General features: G+C 47.1%; 1 protein-coding gene across 2 annotated transcripts in view; it reads left to right on the top strand.

Moving 5' to 3' along the window:
• Positions 1-224: 224 nt before the first annotated feature.
• NDUFV1 (NADH:ubiquinone oxidoreductase core subunit V1) overlaps positions 225-15,591 on the top strand; it is a 126,432-nt gene continuing 111,065 nt past the window's right edge. The window contains exon 1 of one of the 2 annotated variants that reach the window (XM_040435131.1): positions 225-307. Coding sequence is in view for 1 of the 2 variants with exons in the window: in XM_040435130.1 (XP_040291064.1) it covers positions 333-346 (14 nt within the window). In the remaining variant the exon portion in view is untranslated. Of the gene's footprint in view, positions 347-15,591 lie in introns of both variants that reach the window. The other variant, XM_040435130.1, reaches the window with a different exon arrangement.

The raw sequence follows: 15,591 nt of genomic DNA, 5'->3' as shown, positions 1-15,591 counted from the left end.
TAGCGCGCACCCAGGAATCGGCGCGCACTGTATCATGAGTTCACTAAGTTCCTCGTCGCCCGTTGTACTGCGCAAGCGCGGAGGCGCACACCCCCCGACAAACCTCTAGAAGTCACGTGGGGTGAGGTTTTCTTTCAATGTAAGGTTTTTTCTCAGAACACTGGAACACCGGGTAGCAGAAAATTCCGGAACACCGGAAGAGGAGTTGTTGTGTCGGCGGCGTCATCTTGTGCGCCGGTAAATTTGGAGAGATTTCCGGGAGTCGGGGCCGGAAGAGGAGTTGTTGTGTCGGCGGCAGCGGCTGAAGGTGACACTCTAGAACTACGTTATTGATGTGCTGTGAAAGGTGTGGGTGCCCGGGCACCGTAGAGTGGCTGTATGGGGTGTTCTGTCACTGGTGGGGGGGTTACTTGGTGCCAAACAGCTGATGGGTTTATAGAAAATATGTTGTTTTTATCTAAACGGAACCCTCCATCTGTGTATGGATATGTGGATCTGAGACTATAATTGATATGCAGTTTTAGGGTGTCTTCTGTAAAAATAAATTGACATGCATTGGGGGTCATTTACTACCTGATATATGCCAGTTTTCTGGCGTATATCTGTTGCAGATTGCGGCGCAAAGTAAATTTTTGTCTCAATCTGACTTTTCCTCGCTCGTGAAGGTCTATGGGGCTGTGGTGTGGGAAGGGGTGGGCCAGTAGGTCTGTCTCATTTATCCATTTCTGGCATAGATAGACTGGCAGTGGATCTGCTTAAGTTATGGAGAGGTCAGGCGCTCTGAGAGAAGTACGCTCGCTTTCTCAGCACTTCCTCAGTGCGCCTGCGCCGATGACGTCACCTCTAAACCCGAAAGAGAAGACGTCATCGGCGCAGGCGCACTGAGGAAGTTCTGAGAAAGCGAGCGTCCTTCTCTCAGAGCGCCTGCGCCGAATGAAGACACGTAAAGCGCAGGCGCGAGATTTGAATTGCTGACAGGGCCAGCCGGAGGAGGAGAGCGCTCGCTGGCCCTGTCAATCAACTGGAGGAGGGGGCGTTTTTTTAAAAGGAGGATGCGGCGGCTACCAGCAAGTAGACGCCCTACTTGCTGGTAGTGAAGTCATTTGCATATTTTAAAAGTTCGATTTTTAATGAAACAAAGCCACAGAACAAGGTAAGAGCCCTATACAGGGAATAGTCGTACAATAAGGATTTTAATATGCCCAAAAATGAAAAATGTTTTGGGGGGGTGACAGAAGCCCTTTAACCTCCTCAGGACCGCCGTACGCAGGACTGCGTCCTGGCGGCGGCCCTGCTCTTCTGGGTGGACGCATATTCGCGTCCTCTCGCGATAGCAGAGATTTCCTGTGAACGCGCGCTCACAGGATCGGAAGGTAAGCGAGTGGATCTCCAGCCTGCCAGCGGCGATCGTTCGCTGGCAGGCTGGAGATGTGATTTTTTTAACCCCTAACAGGTATATTAGACGCTGTTTTGATAACAGCGTCTAATATACCTGCTACCTGGTCCTCTGGTGGTCCCTTTTGTTTGGATCGACCACCAGAGGACACAGGCAGCTCAGTAAAGTAGCACCAAACACCACTACACTACACCCCCCCCCTGTCACTTATTAACCCCTTATCAACCACTGATCACCCCTGATCACCCCATATAGACTCCTTGATCACCCCCCTGTCATTGATCACCCCCCTGTAAGGCTCCATTCAGAGGTCCGTATGATTTTTACGGATCCACTGATAGATGGATCGGTTCCGCAAAACACGTACGGACGTCTGATTGGAGCCTTACAGTGGGGTGATCAATGACGGGGGTGATCACCCCATATAGACTCCCTGATCACCCCCCTGTCATTGATCACCCCCCTGTCATTGATCACTCCCCTGTAAGGCTCCATTCAGACATCCGTATGTTTTTTACGGATACATGGATCGGATCCGCAAAACACATACAGACGTCTGAATGGAGCCTTACAGGGGGGTGATCACCCCATATAGACTCCCTGATCACCCCCCTGTCATTGATCACCCCCCTGTAAGGCTGCATTCAGATGTCCGTATGTTTTTTACGGATCCACGGATACATGGATCGGAGCCGCAAAACACATACGGATATCTGAATGGAGCCTTATAGGGGGGTGATCAATGACAGGGGGGTGATCACCCCATATAGACTCCCTGATCACCCCCCTGTCATTGATCACCCCCCTGTCATTGATCACCCCCCTGTAAGGCTGCATTCAGATGTCCGTATGTTTTTTACGGATCCACGGATACATGGATCGGATCCACAAAACACATACGGATATCTGAATGGAGCCTTATAGGGGGGTGATCAATGACAGGGGGGGTGATCACCCCATATAGACTCCCTGATCACCCCCCTGTCATTGATCACCCCCCTGTCATTGATCACCCCCCTGTCATTGATCACCCCCCTGTCAGGCTCCATTCAGACATTCTTTTGGCCCAAGTTAACGGAATCTTTTTTTTTTTTCTTACAAAGTCTCATATTCCACTAACTTCTGTCAAAAAATAAAATCTCACATGAACTCACCATACCCCTCACGGAATCCAAATGCGTAAAAATTTTTAGACATTTATATTCCAGACTTCTTCTCACGCTTTAGGGCCCCTAGAATGCCAGGGCAGTATAAATACCCCACATGTGACCCCATTTCGGAAAGAAGACACCCCAAGGTATTCCGTGAGGGGCATATTGAGTCCATGAAAGATTGAAATTTTTGTCCCAAGTTAGCGGAAAGGGAGACTTTGTGAGAAAAAAAAAATTAAAAATCAATTTCCGCTAACTTGGGCCAAAAAAAAAAAAATTCTATGAACTCGCCATGCCACTCATTGAATACCTTGGGGTGTCTTCTTTCCAAAATGGGGTCACATGTGGTGTATTTATACTGCCCTGGCATTTTAGGGGTCCTAAAGCGTGAGAAGAAGTCTGGGATCCAAATGTCTAAAAATGCCCTCCTAAAAGGAATTTGGGCCGCTTTGCGCATCTAGGCTGCAAAAAAGTGTCACACATCTGGTATCGCCGTACTCAGGAGAAGTTGGGCAATGTGTTTTGGGGTGTTATTTTACATATACCCATGCTGGGTGAGATAAATATCTTAGTCAAATGCCAACTTTGTATAAAAAATGGGAAAAGTTGTCTTTTGCCGAGATATTTCTCTCACCCAGCATGAGTATATGTAAAAAGACACCCTAAAACACATTGCCCAAATTCTCCTGAATACGGCGATACCACATGTGTGACACTTTTTTGCAGCCTAGGTGGGCAAAGGGGCCCACATTCTAAAGAGCACCTTTAGGATTTCACAGGTCATTTACCTACTTACCACACATTAGGGCCCCTAGAATGCCAGGGCAGTATAACTACCTCACAAGTGACCCCATTTTGGAAAGAAGACACCCCAAGGTATTCCGTGAGGGGCATGGCGAGTTCCTAGAATTTTTTATTTTTTGTCACAAGTTAGCGGAAAATGATGATTTTTTATTATTTTTTTTTTCTTACCAAGTCTCATATTCCACTAACTTGTGACAAAAAATAAAAACTTCCATGAACTCACTATGCCCATCACGAAATACCTTGGGGTGTCTTCTTTCCAAAATGGGGTCACTTGTGGGGTAGTTATACTGCCCTGGCATTTTAGGGGCCCGAATGCGGGAGAAGTGGTTTGAAATCAAAATCTGTAAAAAATGGCCGGTGAAATCCGAAAGGTGCTCTTTGGAATGTGGGCCCCTTTGCCCACCTAGGCTGCAAAAAAGTGTCACACATCTGGTATCACCGTACTCAGGAGAAGTTGGGCAATGTGTTTTGGGGTGTCTTTTTACATATACCCATGCTGGGTGAGGGAAATATTTTGGCAAAAGACAACTTTTCCCATTTTTTTTATACAAAGTTGGCATTTGACCAAGATATTTATCTCCCCCAGCATGGGTATATGTAAAATGACACCCCAAAACACATTCCCCAACTTCTCCTGAATACGGAGATACCAGATGTGTGACACTTTTTTGCAGCCTAGGTGGGCAAAGGGGCCCACATTCCAAAGAGCACCTTTCGGATTTCACCGGTCATTTTTTACACATTTTGATTTCAAACTCCTTACCACACACTTGGGCCCCTAGAATGCCAGGGCAGTATAACTACCCCATTTTGGAAAGAAGACACCCCAAGGTATTCGCTGATGGGCATAGTGAGTTCATAGAAGTTTTTATTTTTTGTCACAAGTTAGTGGAATATGAGACTTTGTAAGAATAAAAAAAAAAAAAACCTTCTTTTTCCACTAACTTGTGACAAAAAATAAAAAGTTCTATGAACTCACTATGCCCATCAGCGAATACCTTAGGGTGTCTACTTTCCGAAATGGGGTCATTTGTGGGGTGTTTGTACTGTCTGGCCATTGTAGAACCTCAGGAAACATGACAGGTGCTCAGAAAGTCAGAGCTGCTTCAAAAAGCGGAAATTCACATTTTTGTACCATAGTTTGTAAACGCTATAACTTTTACCCAAACCATTTTTTTTTTTTACCCAAATTTTTTTTTTTTTATCAAAGACATGTAGAACAATAAGTTTAGAGAAAAATTTATATATGGATGTCGTTTTTTTTGCAAAATTTTACAACTGAAAGTGAAAAATGTCATTTTTTTGCAAAAAAATCGTTAAATTTCAATTAATAACAAAAAAAGTAAAAATGTCAGCTGCAATGAAATACCACCAAATGAAAGCTCTATTAGTGAGAAGAAAAGGAGGTAAAATTCATTTGGGTGGTAAGTTGCATGACCGAGCAATAAACGGTCAAAGTAGTGTAGGTCAGAAGTGTAAAAAGTGGCCTGGTCATTAAGGGTGTTTAAGCTAAGGGGGCTGAGGTGGTTAAAGGGTTGTCTCACTTCAGCATATGGCATTTATCATGTAGAGAAAGTTAATACAAGGCACTTACTAATGTATTAGTATTGTCCATATTGCTTCCTTTGCTGGCTGGATTCATTTTTCCATCACATTATACACTGCTTGTTTCCAATTGGTTACGACCACCCTGCAATCCAGCAGAGGCTGGCAGTGTTACCTATATACCTTTGCTGGGTTACAGGATGGTCATAACCTCTGGATAGGAACAGAGTGTAAGGTGATGGAAAATGAATCCAGCCAGCAAAAGAGGCAGTATGGACAATCCCAATACATTAGTAAGTGCCTTATATTAACTTTCTCTACATGATAAATGTCATTTGCTGAAGTAAGACAACCCCTTTAAGGTAGGGTTGGACGATATCAAAGATATTCCCACGATAACGATATTAAGACATTTATCGCGATAACGATATATATCGCGATAAACGCCCATTTAGAAGAAATAAACACTTGGGGCCACAAGGAGACGTTGCACTGTATGGGGGCAGCCACAAGGAGACGTTGCACTGTATGGGGGCAGCCACAAGGAGACGTTGCACTGTATGGGGGCAGCCACAAGGAGACGTTGCACTGTATGGGGGCAGCCACAAGGAGACGTTGCACTGTATGGGGGCAGCCACAAGGAGACGTTGCACTGTATGGGGGCAGCCACAAGGAGACTAGAGTTGTTGCGATACCAAATTTTTGATTCGGTTTCGATACCATGAAAAAGTATTGCGATACTCGATACCATTCGATACCACGCGAAAAAAATAAACAAAAAAAGCCACGTGCATTCCTCATTTTTAAAAATGGCGAATCGCGCAGTTTTTATTTTATTTTTTCTGTTCCGGCATTCACCACCTAGATTTTTTTTTTTATATTTTAATAGTTTGGACTTTTCTGACGTGGCGATGTAATATGTTTATTTATATATTTTATATGTGAAATTGGGAAAAGGGGGGTGATTTATACTTCATATTTTAGTGTTTTTTTTTTTTTTCACTTTTTATTTAATAACTATTTCCCCCCTTAGGGGCTAGAACCTGGGATCTTTCATCCCTTTTCCTATTCACCCTGATAGATCTCTATCAGGGTGAATAGGACTCCACACTGTCCCTGCTGCTCTGTGCTTTGTGCACACAGCATCAGGGATGTTACCATGGCAACCAGGGCTTCTGTAGCGTCCTGGCTGCCATGGTAACCGATCGGAGCCCCAGGCTTACACAGCTGGGGCTCCGATCAGAAGCTGCCACTGCACCACCAATGAGGGGGAGTGGAGAGGTCCCTGTGGCCACTGCCACCAATGATTTTAATACTGGAGGGTTGAGAGGGGCCGGCGCACTGTGCCACCAATGATTTTAATGGGATGGGGGGATTGAGGGGGGGGCACACTGCACCACCAATGATTTTACCCCTTTATACAGGAGGCGGGTACTAGCAGATCAGCGGCAGTTAACTGCCGCTGATCGCAGCTCCCTGTCAGGGGCAGGGTGCCGGCAATGCGATTCTGCTGCCGGCACCCGCCTCCTGTATGTGTTAAAGACTGACTACTGTATATGAGTCCAGACTTTCACTATCAGGCCACACAGAGCGGCGCCCAGCGATGTCTCAGCACTCACCATTTAGTCCTGGGCGCCGCTCCGTTCGTCCGCAGTGCCCCATTACTGTCTCCTCTCCTGCTCCACATGCTGCTGATTACTATCGGAGCGATGGGAGGAGACATCAGCTTCACTAGTGGGCGTTCCTTCTCCCTGGCTGTAGCGCTGTCCAATCGCAGCGCAGGGAAAAGGAACGCCCACTAGTGAAGCTGATGTCTCCTCCCATCGCTCCGATAGTAATCCTATCATTGGTGGCGCAGTGCGCCCGCCCCTCCTCCGCCCCTCTCTTCTTATTGCCGCCCCTCCTCCACCCCCTCTCTTCTCATTGCCGCCCCTCCTCCGCCCCTCTCTTCTCATTGCCGCCCCTCCTCCGCCCCTCTCTTCTCATTGGTGGCAGCGGCAGCAGCACAGGGGGGAGGGAGGACAGCTTCCTTCTCCCCGTGCTGCTGAGAGAGAACATGAGCGCGCCGATAGCAGCGCGCTCATGTTCAGAGATACTAGACTGCGCAGAAGCGCAGCCCAGTATCGAAAAAACGGAAATCCCGGTATCGTATCGATACCGGGACAAAAGTATCGATTGGGTATCGAAATTTCGATACCCGCAACAACCCTAAAGGAGACGTTGCACTGTATGGGGGCAGCCACAAGGAGACGTTAATTGTTATACTTTTATGTAATTTTTCACCATTTCGGGTATCTGTAACTAGTCGATTGACTTCTAGTAACAACAAAAACATTACAGGGTTAATTCTGTACCAGAACAAGTGGTTTATAGTAGGGATGTCCCGATACAATTTTTTTTAGTACGAGTACCGATACTCTTATTTAAGTACTCGCTGATACCAATTACTGATACCAATTATAACAATTAAATAACACATTTATTTTGTGACCGCTGACCAACCAAAAGTCCAAAAATCAGCCCCTGGTCAGCCTCTCCCTCTTATCAGCCCCCTCTGGTAACTCAACCCCCCCCCCCAGTATTAATCATTGGTGGCAGTGGCCACAGTGTCCCCCTCCCCCTCCCATCATTGGTGGCATTGGGCAGTTCCGATCGGAGTCCCAGCAGTGTAATGATGGGGCTCCGATCGGTTACCATGGCAGCCAAGACGCTACTGAAGTCCTGGCTGCCATTGTATGTTAGTGAGCAGCATTATACTCATGTGCGCTGTGGCCGCTGGGCGCTCCTTCTGTCTGTGCAGCGCATTGCTAATGCTTATAGCATTAGCAATGCGCCGCACAGACCTATGAGAAGGAGCGGCCACGGCGCACGTGAGTATAATGCTGCTCAGTGCTCACTAACATACCATGGCAGCCAGGACTTCAGTAGCATCTTGGCTGCCATGGTAACCGATCGGAGCCCCAGCATTACACTGCTGGGACTCCGGTCGGAACTGCCCTCTGCCACCAATGATTAATACTGGGGAGGGGAGGGGGAACTGAAGAACATTCCCGGCACCCGACCTCTGAGAGGACGCTGTGATCCGTGCAATTAACACCTCAGGTGTGGCACCTGAGGGGTTAATTGCGCGGATCACAGCGTCCTCTCAGAGGTTGGGTGCCGGGAATGCGAGTCACAGAATTCCTTCCCCCACGCCGAACTGCTAAGAGCGCCGCCGCAAGCGGCCAGCAGGTATCTGGGACGTTTGCACGAGTACAAGTACTCTGCAAATGTCCAGTATCGGTTCATGCTGGGGCGGGCGGCCGCGGACGCAGATTTAGAAGCGGTCAGCGCACATGACTTCACCGCTTCTATGACGTCACAAAATACCGCGGTAATTAGAAAACAGCGATATCGCCATATCGCCGTTTTTTTAATACCGCGGTATATCGTGATACCGGTATATCGCCCAACCCTACTTTTAGGCTTGTAAATATTTAAGGGGTTGTCCCGTCAGTCACTCTGGTGAGTTGGCAGCGGCATTAGGAAGTACTTGGCAAGCAGAATGGGAGTTGCGGAACGGATCTGGACCCATTTTGCAGATGTGTGAATGGACCTTTAATCTACACCAGTCCTGATGCATCTACTCCGTTTACTTAATAGGATGTGTTTGTTTTCCGGACCCGTTCATTTTCAATGGGGCAGCAAAAGGTGCGGACAGCACAGTGTGCTATCCGCATCCGCACTTCCGTTCTGCAGACATGGACAAGAAAAGGCATTTCTATTTAAAGTGCCAGCCAAAATGCGTAACGCACATGGCTGGTGTCCGTGTTTTGCGGACCGCAAAACACTTGCGGACGTGTGACAAATTTCCTTGGAATCTAGGAGCCAGCTAAAAAAGTTAGGAGGCTTTTTTTTTTTTTTTTTTTTACCTTATAAAGCCTTATTTTCAGCGACAAAAATAACACCTCTTATAGTAACATATAAAGAAGTCTAGAACCAAACAACATGGGCATTGTTTATTGTCAGTGTACTGTGACGTCACTGTGTGCCGCATCTCTTCATTGTTTATCAGTGTACTGTGACGTCACTGTGTGTATAATCCCTGCGCTGTGACGTCACTGTGTGTATAATCCCTGTGCTGCAGCTGACAGAACTGAGATCCCTTCCCCAGGATGTTTGGTCCGGGCTCATCCTTCATCTCATAGTTCTTCTTAGGGGTGGGCGATATGGCCTATAATCTATATTGCGATATAATTTTAAGCATGTGCGATATATATCGCGATATATTGTTTTCTATATTTGGGGGGGGGGGGGGTTAAACCTTTTTTTAAATTTTTTTAAACTTTTTATTTAAGAACTTTTAGCCTCCTTAAAGAGGACCTTTCACCGATTATTACACTATGAACTAACTATACAGACATATAGAGCGGCGCCCGGGGATCTCACTGCACTTACTATTATCCCCGGGCGCCGCTCCGTTCTCCTGCTATGCCCTCCGGTATCTCCGCTCACTAAGTTATAGTAGGCGGAGATTCCAGTCACTAAGTTATGGTAGGCGGAGTCTGCCCTTGTTCTGCTCTAGCGCTGGCCAATCGCAGCGCAGAGCTCACAGCCTGGGAGGTTATTTTCTCCCAGGCTGTGAGCTCTGCAATGCGATTGGCCAGCGCTACAGAAGAACAAGGCAGACTCCGCCTACCATAACTTAGGGAACGGAGATACCGGAGGGCAGTAAGTGCAGTGAGATCCCCGGGCGACGCTCTACATGTCTGTATAGTTAGTTCATAGAGTAATAATCGGTGAAAGGTCCTCTTTAAGGGCTAGAACCCTTGTCCTATTCACCCCAATAGATCTCTACTAGGGTGAATAGGACTTTACACTCTCCCTGCTGCCCTGTGCTTTGTGCACACAACAGCAGGGAGCCGACCATGGCAGCCAGCCTCTGACCATGGCAGCCAGCCTCTGACCATGGCAGCCAGCCTCTGACCATGGCAGCCAGCCTCTGACCATGGCAGCCAGCCTCTGACCATGGCAGGCAGCCAGCCTCTGACCCAGTATGATGATCCGCCCCCCCCCAGTATTAATCATTGGTGGCAGTGGCCACAGGGTCCCCCTCCTCTCCCCCATCATTGGTGGCAGTGGGCAGTTCCGATCGGAGTCCCAGCAGTGTAGTGCTGGGGCTCCAATCGGTTACCATGGCAGCCAGGAGTCACGCTACTGAAGTGCTGGCTGCCATGGTATGTTAGTAAACAGCATTATACGCACGTGCACCGTGGCCGACGGCCGCTCCTTCTGTCTGTGCGGCGCATTGCTAATGCTGTTTACTAACATACCATGGCAGCCAGCACTTCAGTAGCGTGACTCCTGGCTGCCATGGTAACTGATCGGAGCCCCAGCATTACACTGCTGGGACTCCGATCGGAACTGCCCACTGCACCTCACCTCTGACAGGACGCTGTGATCCGCGCGATTAACCCTTCAACTGAGGGATTAATTTTGGCGGATCGCAGCGTGCAGTCATAGGGGCCGGGATATGGCCGGCACTTTCATTGGTGGCGCAGTGGCCACAGTCCCTCCCCTCCTCCTCTGCTCTCATTGGTGGTCAGCGGCAGCCGCGCTCCAGTGGGGAGGGAGAGACTCCCTCCTTCTCCCTCCACTGTGCCATCTCAGGAGAACATAGTGCGCGCCGAGAGCGCGATCATATCGCGGTCCGGCGATATGCTCAAATTCCATATCGTGGCACAAATTTATATCGCCTATATCGCCCACCCCTAGTTTTTCTCTTGTAAACTTATTTTGTGACTAGATTAAACTCAAGCAGCGCTGGGTTTGAAGAGACATGTCCCTCATTGCCGCCTGTATCTGCTGTCACTGTGGGATCACTGCCCTTCTGCTGTCCTGTCCGGGGGATAATGGAGTCGCTGTTGTCGGCGTCTCCGGGGCCGTCCTTGTGCTCCCTCCGCTGTGGACGTGCACTGAGTCCAGGCTGGGATTTGGTTCCAGCTCTTGCCGGATCTACATCCCGCGCTGTGATGGGGAGGGGGTGGGGCTGCGGTCCTGTTTGTCGGAGGGATCTCTGAGTCCTGTGAGTGCGTTTAGCCTCATGCACACGTCTGTGGAACACAGACTGTGTGATACCGGCCTTGATTTCACGGCATCATCGGTTGCTATGACGCTGTGCGCTTCCTGCTGCTGCCGCAGTACAGTTATACACTCGTATGATCTATACCAGTGTATTACTGTACTGCGACGGCAGCAGGAAGCGCACGGCGTCATAGCAACCAATGACACCCGTGCGCTCCTGCACTCAGAAGAAATCCAGGCTGGTATCACACGGTCAGTGTTCTTCGGACGTGTGCATGAGGCTTTACGCTGATGAGACGGCTCCTCTCCGGTAAACGCTGGAAGAGTCTTTGTACAGGAAAACGGAAACCCCGGTGTAATCACCTGCGCCGCTCTCAGGACATAAGGCGTGCGGTGGAGAGCGCCTAGCGGGCAGGTGAGCGCTGCCACGTACAGTCGTGGCCAAAAGTTTTGAGAATTAATAGCAATTTGCATATACTCCAGAATGTTATGAAGAGTGATCAGATGAATTGCATAGTCCTTCTTTGCCATGAAACTTAACTTAATCCCAAAAAAACCTTTCCACTGCATTTCATTGCTGTCATTAAAGGACCTGCTGAGATCATTTCAGTAATCGTCTTGTTAACTCAGGTGAGAATGTTGACGAGCACAAGGCTGGAGATCATTATGTCTGATTGGGTTAAAATGGCAGACTTGACATGTTAAAAGGAGGGTGATGCTTGAAATCATTGTTCTTCTATTGTTAACCATGGTGACCTACAAAGAAACGCGTGCAGCCATCATTGCGTTGCATAAAAATGACTTCACAGGCAAGGATATTGTGGCTACTAAGATTGCACCTCAATCAACAATTTATAGGATCATCAAGAACTTCAAGGAAAGAGGTTCAATTCTTGTTATGAAGGCTTCAGGGCGTCCAAGAAAGTCCAGCAAGCGCCAGGATCGTCTCCTAAAGAGGATTCAGCTGCGGGATCGGAGTGCCACCAGTGCAGAGCTTGCTCAGGAATGGCAGCAGGCAGGTGTGAGCGCATCTGCACGCACAGTGAGGCGAAGACTTTTGGAAGATGGCCTGGTGTCAAGAAGGGCAGCAAAGAAGCCACTTCTCTCCAAAAAAAACATCAGGGACAGATTGATATTCTGCAGAAAGTTTGGTGAATGGACTGCTGAGGACTGGGGCAAAGTCATATTCTCCGATGAAGCCTCTTTCCGATTGTTTGGGGCATCTGGAAAAAGGCTTGTCCGGAGAAGAAAAGGTGAGCGTTACCAGCAGTCCTGTGTCATGCCAACAGTAAAGCATCCTGAGACCATTCATGTTTGGGGTTGCTTCTCATCCAAGGGAGTGGGCTCACTCACAATTTTGCCCAAAACACAGCCATGAATAAAGAATGGTACCAAAACACCCTCCACTAGCAACTTCTTACAACAATCCAACAACAGTTTGGTGAAGAACAATGCATTTTCCAGCACGATGGAGCACCATGCCATAAGGCAAAAGTGATGACTAAGTGGCTCAGGGACCAAATGTTGACATTTTGGGTCCATGGCCTGGAAACTCCCCAGATCTTAATCCCATTGAGAACTTGTGGTCAATCCTCAAGAGGCGGGTGGACAAACAAAAACCCACTAATTCTGACAAACTCCAAGAAGTGATTATGAAAGAATGGGTTGCTATCAGTCAGGAATTGGCCCAGAAGTTGATTGAGAGCATGCCCAGTCGAATTGCAGAGGTCCTGAAAAAGAAGGGCCAACACTGCAAATACTGACTCTTTGCATAAATGTCATGTAATTGTCGATAAAAGCCTTTGAAACGTATGAAGTGCGTGTAATTATATTTCACTACATCACATAAACAACTGAAACAAAGATCTAAAAGCAGTTTAGCAGCAAACTTTGTGAAAACTATTATTTGTGTCATTCTCAAAACTATTGGCCCCGACATGTCGTGTGTCACTCCGCGGCCAGCTGACACTGACAGCCAGCGGGGAGAGGGAGTGATGTCACTCGGCTTAACCCGTCATGTGCACCGCCTGTCACATTGTTAGCCTCGCGGTGAGGACCTTTCATCTGGCAAAAACTTGTGAACTAAGTGCCATGATCTGTACAGCGGCACCCAGGGATCTCGCTGCACTTTCTATTATTCCTGGGGGCCGCTCCGTTCTCCTGCTATGCCCTCCGGGATGTTCGGTCACTTGGTTATAGTAGGAGGAGACTGCCCTTGTTCTCCTGGGCGTCTCCTTCTCCTAGGCTGTAGCGCTGGTCAATCGTTTTTTTTTTTCTCCCAGGCTGTGAGCTCTGCGCTGCGATTAGCCAGCGCTACAGCCTAGGTCTAGGAGAAGGAGACTCCCAGGAGAACAAGGGCAGTCTCCTCCTACTATAACCAAGTGACCGAACATACCGGAGGGCATAGCAGGAGAACGGAGCGGCCCCCAGGAATAATAGAAAGTGCAGTGAGGTCCCTGGGCGCCGCTGTACAGATCATGACACTTAGTTCACAATTTTTTGCCTTGGTCCTCTTTAACGCTCCAGTGGCTGCGCCCGGCTGCTTGTGTGCTGGGCCTATTTTCAAGCAGGGGCAAATACCCAGGCGCCAGGACAAAATTCCTGGTCGACCTGGCGCCTGGGATTTGTCAAGCCCTGTATTAGACCGTGAAGACCAATCGGATTCCATTTCTTATTTTTCTGAGACCATTTGGGAAATGAAAGCTGGGGTCCGATTGATTGCCAAGGGCAGCTAGTCCTCTTTTTCTCTACCCTATTGAGGTCTGTTTTGAAAGTAGATCATTTAGGCTATATTTACAGGACGGTGCAGAAAAAAATACTATTAAAAACTGTTAAATTGTATGTCATGGCAATTTTGCGTCTGTGTGTCACAAATTTTATATCCATTCCTTGGCCGCCTAACTATTTTCAATGACGTTAAAAAAAATAAAAAAAATAAAAAATAAAATAAAATTTGGCTTTTTCAGCCAACCCCCTAAAACGCGCACAGGATAGTCAAATGATTGCCCCAGCACAATGCTCTCTGGCGTTGTACAGCATAGGAGGGGATCCTCTGCATCTCCTCAGCGTCTCTTAGCACAACGTTCTCTGGTGTTGTACAGCATAGGAGGGGATCCCCTGCATCTCCTCGGTGTCTCTAAACAACAAATTCCTTGTAAGTGGCCATCCTGTAGAATGGATGTTAAAAACAAGCAATTTGATTTCTATGGATTCCGTCGGGCTGTCAAATATAGATGTCGTCCTATTTATGACATATTAAAACAATGGACTTGTAAATACATCCATAGATTTAATTGTTCGTCAGCCTGACACTTTTCACTGTTTTATAAATATAGCCTTTAACCCCTTAGTGACCAAGCCTGTTTGGGCCTTTATGACCAAGCGTTTTTCTTCCTTTTTTTTTATGGTCTCGTTCCAAGAGCTATAACTTTTTTTTTATTTTTTCATCTATCTAGCTTTATGAGGGCTTGTTTTTTACGGGACAAGTTGTAGTTTTTAATGGCGCCATTTTGGGGTTCACATAACTTTCTGATTAACTTTTATTAACTCTTTCTGGGAGGGAGATGGGGAAAAATAGCAATACTGCCACTACGTTTTTACATTACACATTTTTGGCATTCATTTTTCGGTAGAAATAACATAATATCTTTATTCTCTGGGTCAGTACGATTACAGTGATACTAAATACTTATAATTTTGTTTACGTTTTACTACTTTTTTTGCAATAAAACACCTTTTATTAACCAAAGAAATGACTTTGCATTGCCACTTCACAAGACCCATAATTTTTTTTTTCTTTTTTTTATATGGAATTGTGTGAGGGCTTGATTTTTGAAAGACGACTTGTATTTTTCATTGGTATGATTTTGGAGTAAATGCCGCTTTTTGATCGGAAACTAAGAATAAATTTGAAATTGTCTTTTTTTTTATTTTTTACGGCGTTCACCATAGGGGATAATTTATGTAATATTTATGTAGTCCCGGTCGTTACGGACGCGGCAATACCAAACATATGGGGGATATTTTCTTTTTGCAATTTTTTGCATTGAAAAGCGTATTTTCAATGGAAAAAAATGCATTTTTTTATTTTATGGAATTTTTCTTTATTTAATAAATGTGTATTTTTTTCTATTATTATTTTTTTTTTTTTTTTTTTTTACTACTTAATAGTCCCACAAGGGGACTATAATATACAGTATTTTGATTGCTTTTAAAATGTAATGCATTATCTCTATAATGCATTGCATTTCAATAGCAATGCTATTCAAACATTGACCAGCAGGCTGCGCCAGAGAGGCACAGCCTGCTGGAGGTAACGGAAGACAGGCTCGGGGCCCTGATCGGAAGCAAGGTAAGCTTCCCAGCACATCAGCACCCCGCGATCGCATTTTCGGGGTGCTGATGGGAGACAGAGGGAGTCCGCTCCTTCTGTCACCACTTTACATGCAGCGGGCGCCATTGCGCCCGGCATGTAAAGGGTTAAACAGCCCGGATCGGCACTCCTGCCGGTCGGGGCTGTTAGAGCAGGGACCCGGCTCTCATGTGAGAGCCAGGTCCGCTCTCCCCGCTGCACGGGGGAGTCGTGCAGCGCTTAAACTGGGCCGCCGTAAAAACGCGGCGGCCCAGCCT

The sequence above is a fragment of the Bufo bufo genome, chromosome 6, assembly GCF_905171765.1.
Source record: "Bufo bufo chromosome 6, aBufBuf1.1, whole genome shotgun sequence".
Classification (NCBI taxonomy): Eukaryota; Metazoa; Chordata; class Amphibia; order Anura; family Bufonidae; genus Bufo; species Bufo bufo.
This window is presented reverse-complemented; position numbering and strand designations above follow the sequence as displayed.